At 38.6% G+C, this 16,453-nt stretch overlaps 1 protein-coding gene across 2 annotated transcripts in view; it reads right to left on the reverse strand.

Annotated features, from left to right (window-relative positions):
* Positions 1-1,135: 1,135 nt before the first annotated feature.
* Idh (isocitrate dehydrogenase [NADP] cytoplasmic) overlaps positions 1,136-16,453 on the reverse strand; it is a 41,021-nt gene continuing 25,703 nt past the window's right edge. For both annotated transcript variants that reach the window (XM_075305806.1, XM_075305805.1), the window contains exon 2: positions 1,136-2,588. In XM_075305806.1, the coding sequence (XP_075161921.1) occupies positions 1,359-2,588 (1,230 nt within the window). In that variant the 3' untranslated portion in view covers positions 1,136-1,358. The remainder of the gene's footprint in view (positions 2,589-16,453) is intronic.

Here is a 16,453-nt window from a genome sequence, read left to right on the forward strand (position 1 = left end):
AAATTTGAAACTGATGTAGCGATGATCTGAGAAGCTGTGTTCACTTAAAACATGCCACTCAGATATCATTTCATTCAGTTGTTGCGAGGCTAAGGTGATGTCCAAAACCTCTTGCCTGTTTTTAGTGACAAAGGTTGGGGCATCTCCCTTGTTACAAACTACCAGATTAGTACTCTCTAAGTTATTTATTTCACTCCCAAATCAAAAGCCCAGTTTTTACCGCAGGAGGTGTGACACCTGCTTGGCGTTTTTCGATGGCAAATTAAAGACAAAATCAGTGTCATATTATGATATCAACTGAGTACAGCCTTCGAAAGACCACTTATGATATTGTCACAATGGGTCAAAAAATCTTCACCACAGGCAATCCAGCGAAATTTTTAAGCTCATATTTATATCCAATATTACATTACGATAGGAGGGTTTTCCAAAAATGGTATCCAAATAATTCAAAAATGTTCCTGGAAAAAAAGTTTGACACTCATTTTGATCAAATATTTGCCATTGTGACCGCATTAGCCATTAAAGTTCAGTTAATATTGGTAGCGACTAAATGATGGTCACACTATAGTCTTCTGCTCTGAGGCCAGATTTAGGCCACATTTGCTGTAAAGGTTGGGTTACATATTATGCGTTAATACGTGCGTTGATGGAAGGGTTGATTTTTTTCAGTTTGAAGCACTCTAACAAAACTGTTGCTTTCAAAGAGTAAATGCAACTCTTCAATCAACTGACTCATTAACGCATGGTATGTAATGCGCTTTACAGACTATCAGTTATTCCGGACGACAGTGCTCGTGTCGATCATATTCCATATATCGTGCACATTATAAGTTAAGACCGAAGGCATAATCGATACTGCTGCATGTTTGTGAGATCGATAACACATTTACCGATTATTTAGTCATCGCCGACAAGTCGTATCGATCCGACACACTGTAAGATTCTTTACAAACACCGTCATTCCGTCCGGAATAACTGATAGTCTGTAAAGAGCATAACTCAACCTTAAGAATTATAACCTATGGAGCGGAACTTCTGTTTTTTACAAACGAAGTAAACAGCTTCCCCCAAATTTGTTTTCCAGTTTCCTATAATTGCCCAAAATACCCAAACCAAAGAAATACGCTCAACGTTTATTAAAGGTATAAAAATGGATTTATTTTTTCAATTCAATTCAGTTTCGGTCGTCGTCTGTCTTTGTTACCGCCAATATGGTGTAAACGAAATCATTCGTGGTGAACAAATGCATAGATTTTGGTGGTGGTTGTTGTAGTGGTTTGTTTAAATTAGCTTATTTAGATGAAATCCTGCTAGCACTATATCTAGAGATGAGACTTCTTATCTTCCACATCTAGTCAAGCTAGGGCTTTCTTCAAATTATCGGCCAATTTATCCATGAATTCGAAAGTTTCCATGTAATCACTGCGTTTCACATTGTTCATGCCCTTAATGCAAATGGCCAAATCCTTAGTCATTGAGCCCGATTCAATGGTATCGATGCAAACCTTTTCCAAAGTTTCGGCGAACTTTTGCAATTCTGTGTTGTTATCGAGCTTGGCACGGTGCAATAAACCACGGGTCCAGGCAAAGATCGAGGCAATGGGATTGGTGGAGGTTTCTTTGCCTTGTTGGTGCATACGGTAATGGCGGGTTACAGTACCATGAGCGGCTTCAGATTCGACTGTTTTGCCATCAGGGCACAATAATACGGAGGTCATAAGACCCAATGAACCATAACCTTGGGCAACGGAATCAGATTGTACATCACCGTCGTAGTTCTTGCAAGCCCAGACGAAACCACCTTCGGATTTCATGCAATAAGCAACCATATCATCGATCAAACGATGTTCATACCAGATACCGGCAGCTTCGTAGTCTTTCTTGTATTCCTTTTGGTAGATCTCCTCAAAGATATCCTTGAAGCGACCATCGTATTTCTTCAAGATGGTATTCTTGGTACTCAAATACAAGGGCATTTTGCGGGCCAAGGCAAATTTGAAAGAGGCATGAGCGAAATCAACAATTGAAGCATCCGTGTTGAACATACCCATGGCAACACCAGCACCCTTGTATTGATACACTTCGTGGGTAATGGGTTCACCACCGGCGGCAGGCTTGAAAGTCATTGTCAAGGTACCAGCACCAGGAACAACGAAATCAGTTGCCTTGTATTGATCGGCATGGGCATGACGACCAATGACAATGGGTTTATCCCAACCGGTTACCAATCGGGGAATGTTTTTGCAAATAATAGCTTCACGGAATACTGTACCACCCAAAATATTACGAATAGTACCATTGGGACTCTTCCACATCTTTTTCAATTTGAATTCTTCGACGCGCTTCTCATCGGGAGTGATGGTGGCACACTTGATGCCAACATTGTACTTCTTGATGGCTTCAGCACAATCGATGGTTACTTGATCGTCGGTCTTGTCACGGTATTCCATACCCAAATCATACGTGTGCAATTCAATATCCAAGAAAGGCAAAATCAATTTGTCCTTGATGGATGACCAGATGATACGGGTCATTTCATCGCCCAAGATGTCAACGACGGGACCAGCTTTAATTTTAGTAGCCATCTGAAATGACAATGAATAGGAGAAAAAACATTAGAATGTACTAAATAACATAAATATGGAGTTACATATAAATCAAAAGTAACATTGGATAATTTTGCTAGAGTATCCTACCTCTCGATACTAAGAGTGACTGAATAGTCTAAGTGAGCCTGAATCTTAATCGGGCTGCCACTTTAACCTAAAGAGTGAAATACACGCAGCCCGTGGAAATATTGAAAATAACGTTCAGTATTGGTTTGATACTGAAGTTCATCACTGTTGTATCACAATGGACTGAATAGTCTAAGTGAGTCTGAAATATCGGGCTGTCGGGACGATACCTAGCCTTCTAATTTGCTTCGATGGAGCTGAGCTCAGTCTGATCAGGTGATACGGTCAAAATTTGGTCAATATAAACATGACCTATTTCTTTCAATTTTGCATTTAAAAAACCTGAACACCCCTCATTTTGAAGGTGTGTGTGTGTAGAATGTTGCTCCTATTTTGATTTTGGAATTCACTCTTCAGTTGTCAAAATGCCGTCCAAGCAAGAAGAGCAGCGTATCAAAATTTTGCTAGCGCATCGCGAAAATCCGAGCTACTCGCACGCAAAGCTGGCAAAATCGCTAAAAGTTGCCAAATTAACCGTTACAAATGTAATTAAAGTGTTTGGGGAACGTTTGTCGACAGCCAGGAAGTCTGGATCGGGGGGAAATCGAAAACCGGAAGCCGCTGAGACGACAAAGAGAGTTGCCGGTAGTTTCAAGCGAAACCCTAACCTCTCTCTCCGAGATTCCGCAAATAAGCTGGGCGTATCGTCTACAACCGTGCATCGAGCCAAAAAAACGAGCCGGACTATCGACTTACAAGAAGGTAGTGACTCCAAATCCAAATCGCGATGATAAACAAAATACGACAGCCAAAGCGCGATCCCGGAGGCTGTACACAACGATGCTGACGAAGTTTGACTGCGTGGTAATGGACGACGAAACCTACGTCAAAGCCGACTACAAGCAGCTTCCGGGACAGGAGTTTTATATGGCAAAAGGGAGGGGAAAGGTAGCAGATATTTTCAAGCACATAAAACTGTCAAAGCTCGCAAAGAAATTTCTGGTTTGGCAAGCCATCTGTACCTGTGGCTTGAAAAGCAACATTTTCATAGCTTCCGGGACGGTCAACCAAGAAATTTACGTGAAAGAGTGTTTGTATAAACGTCTGCTGTCTTTCCTGAAGAAACACGGTTGTTCCGTACTGTTTTGGCCGGATTTGGCATCTTGCCATTACGGTAAAAAGGCCATGGAGTGGTACGCCGCCAACAACGTGCAGGTGGTTCCCAAGGACAAGAACCCTCCCAACACGCCAGAGCTCCGCCCAATTGGGAACTACCGGGCTATTGTCAAGCGGAACCTAAAGAAGACCAAAAAAACTGCTAAGGACGAGCAGCAGTTCAAGGCAAACTGGCTTTCTGCGGCGAAGAAGGTGGACAAGGTGGCTGTACAAAATCTGATGGCAGGTGTCAAGCGTGAGGCCCGGCAATTCGGATTTGGAAAAGCGAAAGCCTAACTGAATATTTTTCCTGAATTTTATACTAATTGAACTTGAAAAAGAAATTTAATTTGATTTTTTAAATAAACCATTTCACCGATTTACACGCGTTTTCCCTTGACCAAATTTTGACCGTATCACCCTTTACCATTTGCTTCGATGGAGCTGAGCTCAGTCTACCATCGGGGCCAACAGGTGGTGGATATCTGGACAAACTCTATGGTCGCCGGCTAAAAATAAACAACTTCCAACTATGAGCGGCGAAAATTGAGGTTGAGCTCGGCAAGTATATCCAAGCACTTCTTTGCGACATGGTGATCGGTTGTGGCCAGTTAAGTGGGCATCCTCCCACAAGAGTGCCCTATAGATGGACGCAGTAAGATGAGTAATGCCCCCGTGAACTGCCTAATCAAAAACAAGGAGAAAATTGTATTGACCTGAAATCACGAATATTGGATTACGATTTGAACTATGGGCCCGAACAGAAGCAACCAGCCGACAATTGTGGCATTCTGTTATCTGAATACATGCACTCAGAAAATTTAACGTCGTAACTACAAGTAAATTCCATAATATTGAGTAGTTCAAAATTTTACTCACAGTTAGTTAAATTTAACTATTGATGAACTAAATTAACTCAGTGGAAGTAAATTGAACTTACAGTCGTTACCGGCAAAATGGTTAAGAACTCCCAATGAGTTCGTAAATGGACTGAAGCAAATATAATAATACGGAATACGTATTTTCTCGAACGTACGAAGAAGTTTCTCAGCGTTACTGAACTTTTACTTTGCAATATTACGAAGTCTTGTTGGACACGAAATTTCCGTTTTTAGTATAAATAAACTAACGATGAATGTCAATTCTAACTACCGTTGAGTGAATCTATTTCTAGACAATAGTTCGTCTCCGAAACATGTGCTCGTGTGGTGTTTCTAAAAATAGACACCCTTGACTGTGTGTGTTAATGAATAGATGCAACTAAGCAAGAAAAGAATAAACAAAGTCACATTTGGTTGTTGATGAGTATAAGAGCTAAGTGGCCCAGTGGATAGTGTGTTTAGTTAGAAAACTGATGGTACGCGTTTCGATCCTCCGTCCGGACAAAAGGTAAAATTTTATAAAATGATAAAAATAAAATCCAATAAATGATTCTAAAGGATTTGTACTACAGAAGAGTAAGTGGTTTGTACTAAATATAATATGACATGTAGAAATGGGGATCCTCCCCCTTGATGTATCCTTGCTCCAAGTCACCAGGTGGTCTAGGAAATCCGGAACATTAATTTTTTCGTTTTTAAAAAATGTATTATTTAGTTAATTTTTTACTTCTGAGCAGTTAAATTTGAACTTGACAAAAGTTAAAACAAATTACTAACGTATAGGAAAATGTCGAACTTACTATGGGTACATGCTTCTTTAGCGACATACGAAGTTCAATATTAACACTGGTTAGTTAAAAACAAGTATATATGGCCGTAAGTTCGGCCAGGCCGAATCTTATGTACCCTCCACCATGGATTGCGTAGGAACTTCTACTAAAGGCTGTCATCCACAATCGAATTACTTGGGTTGCGATAACACTTGCCGATGGCAAGGTATCGTAAAACTTTTTAACACTGTCTTCTAAATTGTAAGTTAGTCCATAAGGGGTATATATTAAACAAAAAAAAGGCCGATTAAATACGTATATAATTCAGTTTGACAAAATTTTCTATAGAAATAAAATTTTGACAAAATTTTCTATAGAAATAAAAACTTGACAAAATTTTCTATAGAAATAAAATGTTGACAAAATTTTCTATGGAAGTAAAATGTTGACAAAATTTTCTATAGCAATAAAATTTTGACAAAATTTTCTATAAAAATAAAATGTTGACAAAATTTTCTATAGAAATAAAATGTTGACAAAATGTTCTATAGAAATAAAATGTTGACAAAATTGTCTATAGAAATAAAATGTTGACAAAATTTTCTACAGAAATAAATTTTTTACAAAATTTTCTATAGAAATAAAATGTTGGCAAAATTTTCTATGGAAATAAAATGTTGACAAACATTGCTATAGAAATAAACTTTTTACAAAACTTTCTATAGAAATGAAATTTTGACAAAACTTTCTATAGTAATAACATTTGACAATTTTTACATGGCTGTTAGAGGCCATATACTAACGAAATGTACCAAATTTCAACCGCATCGGATGACTTTTGCTCCTCCAAGAGGCTCCGGAGGTCAAATCTGGGGATCGGTTTATATGGGAGCTATATATAATTATGGACCGATATGGACCAATTTTTGCATGGTTGTTAGAGACCATATACTAACACCACGTACTAAATTTCGATTGGATCGGATGAATTTTGCTCATCCAAGAGGCTCCAGAGTTCAAATCTGGGGATCGGTTTATATGGGAGCTATATATAATTATGGACCGATATGGACCAATTTTTGCATGCTTGTTAGATACCGTATACTAACATCAGGTACCCAATTTCAAACGGATCGGATGAATTTTACCCCTCCAAGAGGCTCCGGAGGTCAAATCTGGGGATCGGTTTATATGGGAGCTATATATAATTATGGACCGATATGGACCAGTTTTTGCATGGTTGTTAGAGACCATATACTAACACCACGTACCAAATTTCAATCGGGTAGGATGAAGTTTGCTCCTCCAAGAGGCTCCGGAGGTCAAATCTGGGGATCGGTTTATATGGGAGCTATATATATTTATGGACCAATTTTTGCATGGTTGTTAGAGACCGTATACTAACATCAGGTACCAAATTTCAACCGGATCGGATGAATTTTGCCCCTCCAAGAGGCTCCGGAGGTCAAATCTGGGGATCGGTTTATATGGGGGCTATATATAATTATGGACCGATATAGACCAATTTTGGCATGGTTGTTAGAGACCGTATACTTAGACCACGTACCAAATTTCAACCGGATTGGATGAATTTTGCTGCTCCGGAAGGATCCGCAAGCCAAATTTGGGGATCGGTTTATATGGGGGCTATACGTAAACGTGGGCCGATATGGCCCATTTCAATACCATCCGACCTACATCAATAACAACTACTTGTGCCAAGTTTGAAGTCGATAGCTAGTTTCGTTCGGAAGTTAGCGTGATTTCCACAGACGGACGGACAGCCGGACAGACGGACGGACGGACGGACATGCTTAGATCGACTCAGAATTTCACCACGACCCAGAATATATATACTTTATGGGGTCTTAGAGCAATATTTCGATGTGTTTCAAACGGAATGACAAAGTTAATATTAGAGGTCTGCACAATTCCATTTGTAAATGCAGAGTACACGTGTACTTGCTAAATGAGTACATATATTTGAGAGAGTCGCAAAACAATTGGTACACATTTTAATGAACACCAAAAGCCACGAGTAACTTCTTGTTGCTACTCTGATGTCTTTACTACCAACAAACACATATTCCTCTTTCTCTCTTATTGAAGTGTACTCAGAGTGATTACGTCGAGTATGTTGCGAGGACAAAACTTCATAGAGTACTCCATGTACCACGTGAAGTTTCAGAAATACAAGAAAACAGTTACTCTCCATAATATATGTTTTCGGATTGATATAAAGAACGGCAAACGTTAAGGTAAGTGTGTGACATACATAAATATATGAAATATGTGACATACATACATATCTATGATTAATAGAAATGGAAAGTTTTGCTTCGCACATAACTGAGCAATACTTGTGGTACCACGTGAAGTGAAGAGAATCCATGTTGTACTTTTTCTCAAGTACTTACATTTTTATTGTTCCTTTTTTTCGGAACACATATTGTTTCGGATAAGTACTTGGTGGTATTTGACAAGCAAGTGTTCTCTTCACTTCACTACTTGCGCTCTGAGAGAAAGACAGTGTATGTACTATATTCGACAGCGAATTGCATACATGTAGTGAAAAGTTATTCGATGCAGACCTCTAGTTAATATACCCCCATCCTATGGTGGAGGGTATAATAACTCGCTAATGGGTTCACTCTTCTCTGAGTGTGGGAGTGACATCTCAGGAAAATCGCAAAATTCCAGACAAGACTTGGAGAATGGTCTGTGTCATGTAACTATTAACTTGGCAATGTAGGTTCTGTTGATACGACACCCAAATACCCATAAGGTCTTGTGTTAACTCCCGTAAGAACCTCTCTGCTTGCATAGAGATTATGACCCAATTTTTTAAATATTGTACCACAGTTCTATCGTGGTTGTATTACATGACTACATCTGTACATACAGCTCTAATCTTATTTTGCTACAATAAAATATATGACTTGCAGTAGACAAGTTGTGATTGAAGAGATAACGAACAGTGTTGATATGAGAATCTACCTTTGGATTTATATTTTTAGCAAAAGGCCCCGACTATGGTCTTAAGTAAAAACAAAAATAATCTATAAAAATTACAATTAGGTACAAATTTCAAATGTACAACAATCAGACATTGAAATTGGTTGTAGAATATTTAAATAATGTAACCAAGTGTAATTCCAAAGATATTGTTAATTCATAATATTGTGAGGGATATAGGAGCCAAAAGCTATGACAGTGTCCTTCATATTTTGCAATCAAGGTTAGGTATAGTGACAGCCCCATATGTTAGGCTCACTTAGACTATACAGTTCATTGGTGAACTTCTCTCTTATCACTGAGTGCTGCCCGATTCTACGTTAAGCTCAATGACAAGGAACCTGCTTTTTATAGACGAGTCTAAACGGCGTTCCACATTGAAGTGAAACCACTTGGAGAAGCTTTGAAACACTGAGAAATTTCACCAGCATTACTGAGGCGGCATAATCCACGGTTGAAAATTTTTTTAGTGTTTGGTCGAAACTAGGTTTGAACCCACGACTCCTGAGATTTCGAGTCCAGCCTGAACGTAGTATTAAATAGGAATTTTGTGGTCAAAAACTAAGCCCTCTATGTGTACTAATTTCGATGGATCTAACACATAACCGACATGGATATAACAAACAGCAGGCAAAATAAAAACACATGTGCTTCAATATTCAGGAAGATAGATCAATTTTTGAAGAGTTTAGCATTATTACAACTGACGGACAAACGAACAACCCCAGAGCGTAATTTTCATTAACTACCTGTTCATGAAACCCAATAACGTTTCGAGACGAAACGTTCGTCTAGAGTAAAACTAAAACAAGTATATACGGTATATACCCACAACCATGGATTGCGTAGAAACTTCTACGAAAGACTGTCATCCACAATCGAATTGCTTGGGTTGTGGTATCTTAAAACTTCTTAACATCGTTTTCTAAATTGTGATTTAGTCCATATATGGTATATATTAGACAAAAAAGTTATGTATAGTTGTCTATAAATAATTACGAATCGATATGGGCTTTTTGTACGTAGAGAGCCAGAATTGAAATATGGGGGTCGCTTATATGGGCGCTATGTACAATTATGAACTTGATATGGACCAATTTTTGTGTGATTGGGGATCGATTTATCTGAGGGCCATATATAACTATAGACCGATATGGACCTAGTTAGGCATGGTTGTTAACGACCATATACTAGCACAATGTACCAAATTTCAAGCAGATCGGATGAATTTTGCTTCTCCAAAAGGCACCGGAGGTCAAATCTGGGGATCGGTTTATATGGGAGCTATATATAATTATGGACTGATAGGAACCAATTCCTTCATGGTTGTTAGATACCATATACTAACATCACGTACCAAATTCCAACCGAATGGGAAGAATTTTGCTCTTCCAAGAGGCTCTGGAGGTCAAATCTGGGGATCGGTTTATATGGGGCCTATATATAATTATGGACCGATATCGACCAATTTTTGCATGGGAGTTTGAGGCCATATATTAACACCACGTACCAAATTTCAACTGAATCAGATGAATTTTGGTCTTCCAAGAGGTTCCGGAGGTCAAATGTGGTGATCGGTTTATATGGGGGCTATATATAATTATGAACCGATGTGGACCAATTTTTGCATGGTTGTTAGAGACCATATACTAACACCATGTACCAAATTTCAGCCGGATCGGATGAAATTTGCTTCTCTTAGAGGCCTCGCAAGCCAAATCGGGGGATCGGTTTATATGGGGGCTATATATAATTATGAACCGATGTGGACCAATTTTTGCGTGGTTGTAAGAGACCATATACTGACACCATGTACCAAATTTCAGCCGGATCGGATGAAATTTGCCTTTCTTAGGGGCCTCGCAAGCCAAATCGGGGGATCGGTTTATATGGGGGCTATATATAATTATGGACCGATGTGGACCAATTTTTGCATGGTTGTTAGAGACCGTATACATACACCATGTACCAAATTTCAGCCGGATCGGATGAAATTTCCTTCTCTTAGAGGCCTCGCAAGCCAAATTTTGGGGTCCGTATATATGGGGGCTATACGAAAAAGTGGACCGATATGGCCCATTTCCAATACCATCCGACCTACATCAATAACAACTACTTGTGCCAAGTTTCAAGTCGATAGCTTGTTTCGTTCGGAAGTTAGCGTGATTTCAACAGACGGACGGACGGACGGACGGACATGCTCAGATCGACTCAGAATTTCACCACGACCCAGAATATATATACTTTATGGGGTCTTAGAGCAATATTTCGACGTGTTACAAACGGAATGAGAAAGTTAATATACCCCCCATCCTATGGTGGTGGGTATAATAACTTTAGATGTACATATTTGTCATGAACTCATCCTTTATGATTTTTGTTTTATTTAGACATTATAAAACTTGAAGTGGTGCAAAATTGACGCATAAGCGATGAATTTAACATGGGCTTGTCATAGGACGGAAGTCCTCCATTTCAACAGCCGGTACACTGAATTTACATCACTTCTTTAGGTGTGATCCAAATTCAATGTTTTGGATGTAAATTTAAAAATTCTGTAATAACAGGTTGGCTGATAAGTCCCCGGTCTGACACATAGATGGCGTCGCTAGTATTAAATGCATATTATTATACCCACCACCATAGAATGGTGACGGGGTATAATAAGTTTGTCACTCCGTTTGTAACACATCGAAATATCGATTTCCGACTATATAAAGTATATATATTCTTGATCAGGGAGAAATTCTAAGACGATATAACGATGTCCGTCTGTCTGTCTGTTGTAATCACGCTACAGTCTTCAATAATGAAGCAATCGTGCTGAAATTTTGCACAAACTCGTCTTTTGTCTGCAGGCAGGTCAAGTTCGAAGATGGGCTATATCAGTCCAGGTTTTGATATAGTCCCCATATAAACCGACCAGAGAATGAAGCCGACCCATTTTTGTCGGCGGCGGCTAACACTAAATTTTTGCCTCCGGCGGCGGCGGCTTGACGGCTAAGCCGATAAAAAATTGTCTGTTCGGCGGCGCAAAATTATCTATTATAAAATCAATTTGAAGTTTTCCCAATTGTAATGTGATTAGTTGTACAACCAATCTTACAATCAAATTTACATTTCATTCAAATTTTTTGAGCTAAATTTTTGTAAAACTATTATAGCAACTTGATACTAATTGATTAAAAGTGGAAAGTTCAAAATTTTGGCAAAAACTATAACAAATATTATTAAATTTTTCTGATATAAATCAATATTTTAGATTAATTGGCGGCTAAATTTGAGTCGAGATGAGTCGACATATTCGGCGGCGGCGTCGACTGCTAAAAACGGGTCGGCGACGGCTAAAATCGGCGGCGCGACTCGGCGGCTTCATTCTCTGAAACCGACCTCCCGATTTGGAGTCTTGGGCTTATAGAAATCGTAGTTTTTATCCAATTTGCCTAAAATTTGAAATCTAGAGGTATTTTATGACCATAAAGAGGTGTGCCAAAAATGGTGCGTATCGGTCCATGTTTTGGTATAGCCCCCATATAGACCGATCCCCCGATTTTACTTCTTGGGCTTATAGAAACCGCAATTTTTATTCAATTTACCTGAAATTGGAAATCTAGAGGTATTGTAGGACCTCAAATACGTGTGCCAAAAATTGTGAGTATCGGTCCATGTTTTGGTATGGTTCCCATATAAAACGACCTCCCGATTTGGGGTCTTGGGCTTATAGAAACCCTAGTTTTTATCCGATTTGTCTGAAATTGGAAATCTAGAGGTATTTTAGGACCATAAAGAGGTGTGCCGAAAATGGTGAGTATCGGTCCATATTTTGGTATAACCCCCATATAGACCGATTTCCCGATTTTACATCTTGGGTTTATAGAATCCGTAGTTTACATACAATTTGCCTGAAATTGGAAATTTATAGTTATTTTAGGACCATAAAGAGGTGTGCCACAAATGGTGAGTATCGGTCCATGTTTTGGTATAGTCCCCATATAGACCGATATCCCGATTTTACTTCTTGGGCTTCTAGAATCGGAAGTTTTTATCCAATTTTCCTGAAATTGGAAATCTAGAGGTATTTTCGGGCCATAAAGAGATGTGCCGAAAACGGTGAGTATCAATCCATATTTTAGTATAGCCCTCATAAGAACGATCTCCCGATTTAACTCCTTGGGTTTCTAGAAACCGTAGTTTTTATCCGATTTGCCTGAAATTGTAAATATTCTGGTATTTTAGGCTCACAAAAACGTGTATCGGATTAAGTTTTTATCGGTCCATTTGGTAATGCCTCCATATAGACCGACTTCACTTCTTGAGGGTATAGAAGGCGCACTGATCATGAAACTTGCTTGAAACTCAATGTAAAATTTCCAGATTTTACTTCTACAGATTTAAGATTTCAAATCAAGACGGTTATTTTATAATTTTCTTGCACACTTACAAGAGATGTTAATGATTCTTCTAGAACTCAAACAAAAATGGTTTTTAAAAATCCAGAATCTGATATAGTCCTCATAGGTGAAATCTTTAAATTTATCTTCGGGAAGTGTCCTCAAGTACTCAAGCCCTTCTGAAATTTCAAAGGAAACCCTAATATTTGATTCATGGTGGTGGGTATTTAAGATTCGGCCTGGCCGAACTTACGGCCGTATATACTTGTTTTTATATAGTACCAACCTTCGAAAAATTCGTGTCAAAGTTTGACGTCTGTAAGTCAATTAGTTTGTGAGATAGAGCGTCTTTTGTGAAGCAACTTTTGTTATTGTGAAAAAAAAAATGGAAAAAAAGGAATTTCGTGATTTGATAAAATACGGTGGAAGCAAAAACTTGGCTTGACAATGAGTTTCCGCACTCTGCCCCAGGAAAATCAACAATAATTGATTGGTATGCAATATTCAAGCGTGGTGAAATGAGCACGGAGGACGGTGAACGCAGTGGACGCCCGAGGTGGTTACCGACGAAAACATCTAAAAAATCCACAAAATGATTTTGAATGACCATAAAATGAAGTTGATCGAGATAGCAGAGACCTTAAAGATATCAAAGGAACGTGTTGGTCATATCATTCATCAATATTTGGATATGCGGAAGCTCTGTGCAAAATGGGTGCCGCGTGAGCTCACATTTCACCAAAAACAAAAACGTGTTGATGATTCTGAGCGGTGTTTGCAGCTGTTAACTCGTAATACACCCGAGTTTTTCCGTCGATATGTTACAGTGGATGAAACATGGCTCCATTACTACACTCTTGAGTCCAATCGACAGTCGGCTGAGTGGACAGCGACCGGTGAACCGTCTCCGAAGCGTGGAAAAAATCAAAAGTTCGCTGGCAAAGTAATGGCTTCTGTTTTTTGGGATGCGCATGGAATAATTTTTATCGATTATCTTGAGAAGGGAAAAACCATCAACAGTGACTATTATATGGCGTTATTGGAGCTTTTTGCAACGGCACCGTGTCACAAGTCATTGAGAACGATGTCAAAAAGTCATGAATTGGACTTCGAATTGCTTCCCCACCCACCGTATTCTCCAGATCTGGCCCCAGCGACTTTTGCTTGTTCTAGGATCTCAAAAGGATGCACGCAGGGAAAAAATTTGGCTGCAATGAAGAGGTGATCGCCGAAACTGAGACCGAAGGAGTGCTACCAAAATGGTATCAAAAAATTGGAAGGTCTTTATAATCGTTGTATCGCTCTTGAAGGGAACTATGTTGAATAATAAAAACGAATTTTGACAAAAAATGTGTTTTTCTCTGTTAGACCGGGGACTTATCAGCCAACCTGTTATATAGTGATATTGTTATTTCAATATATTACAAATGGAATGGCAAACTTATTACACCTTACATTTTAGGAGTTAATAACACGAAAAATATATTCATCGCCAAAATTTTAATTTAATTTCTTTTCCTTGAAATGCCATTTTCCCATAACCCTTCATAACTATTTCCAACAACTATATACGGCCCTAATATCGGCCAGGCCGAATCTTATGTACTTTCTACCAAGACGTCAGATATCACTCCTGATATCTGCTATAACGGATCGCTGCCTAATAGGCGAATTTGCAAAAACTATTGGTGTGAAGTATAATGACTACTGTATGAGCTGTCATGATGCGGAGGAAAAGGAATCAATTAAACACCTCTTGTGTGAGTGTCCTGCATTTTGTGTAAGGCGTAAGCGAATTTTAGGGTCATATAGCTTTAGATTACTGGCGGACCTGGAAAACGTTAAATTAAGCCGTCTGTGTTTGGAACAATCTGGTGGGTTCATCAAAAGAAAATAATAGAGAAGGTTCAGTGGTTAAAACTAGAAGTGGCCATACGTAATAGGTACTTTTAGTTAAATGTGGTATCACAATGGACTGCATAGTCTAGTGAGCCTGAAACTTAATCGGGCTGTCACTTTAACCCAACCTATGGATTGCGTAGAAACTTCTACTAAAGACTGTCATCCACAGCGATAACACTTCCCGATGGCAAGGTATCTTAAAATTTCTTAACACCGTCTTCCAAATTGTAAGTTAGTCCATATGGGGTATACTATATTAAACAAAACAAATATATACAGTAGTAAGTTCGGCCGGGCAGAATCTTAACTAGCCACCACCATGAATAAAATATAATAGTTTCCTATGAAAACTCTTCGTCGGTGCGGGTATCTTGATAATATATGAGGATTTAAGGGGGTTTGATGACAGATATTGTCCCAAGCAGATTAATTCAACCAGTACACTTCCCGAAGATAAATTTAAAGATTCTATCTATGAATACTAGATCAGATTCTGGATTTATAAGATCAAATTTTGTTTGAATTTTAGAGAAACCATAAACATATCGTTTAAATGATGAAAAATGCCTTGATTTGTAATCTTAAATCCGTTGATTTTTACCGCCATTATTTAAATGATAACGAGGAGTAAAATCTGGAAATTTTACTTTTAGTTTCAAGCAGTTGATATGATCCTGCTATAGCCTCAAAAAGTGAAATCGGTCGACCGATAAATGTTTTACATAATGGACCGGTAGAACATAAATGCGATACAAATTTTTGAGGGTTAAAAATACCAGTATATTTATATTTTAAGGCAAAGTGGATACAAAATACAGATTCTAGCAGCCTAAGAACTAAATCCGGGAGGTAGGTCTATATGGGGGCTATACCAAAACATGGACCAATACTCAAAATTTTCGGCACATCTTAAATCTACGGCACATCTTAAATCTGATCTTAAAATACCTCTAGATTTTCAATTTCAAGCAAATCGGATAGAAAATAAGTATCTAGACGCCCAAGACGTAGAATAGGGAGATCGGTCTATATGGGGCCTATACCAAAACATGGACCGATACTCACCATTTTTGGCACACTCTTTATAGTCCTAAAATACCCCTAGATTTCCAATTTCAGCCAAATTGGATAATAACTACGGTTTCTATAAGCACGAGAAGTAAAATCTGGAGATCGGTCTATATGGGGGCTATACCAAAACATGGACCGATACATCCAATTTTCGGCACACCTCTTTATAGTCCTAAAATACCTCTAGATTTCCAATTTCCAATATAAGCTCAAGACCCCAAATCGGGAGGTCGGTTTATATGGGGACTATACCAAAACTTGGACCGATATAGCCCATCTTCGAACTTGACCTGCCTGCAGACAAAAGACAAGTTTGTGCAAAATTTCAGCACGATTCCTTCATTATTGAAGACTGTAGCGTGATTACAACAGACAGCCAGACAGACAGACGGACATGGTTATATCGTCTTAGAATTTCTCCCTGATCAAGAATATATATACGTTATATAGTAGGAAATCGATATTTCGATGTGTTACAAACAGAATGACAAACTTATTATACCCCCGTCACCATTCTATGGTGGTGAAAATTGACAAAATTTTCTATAGAAATAAAATTTTGACAACATTTTCTATAGAAATTAAATTTT

Source organism: Haematobia irritans, chromosome 4, assembly GCF_050003625.1.
Source record: "Haematobia irritans isolate KBUSLIRL chromosome 4, ASM5000362v1, whole genome shotgun sequence".
Lineage (NCBI taxonomy): Eukaryota > Metazoa > Arthropoda > Insecta > Diptera > Muscidae > Haematobia > Haematobia irritans.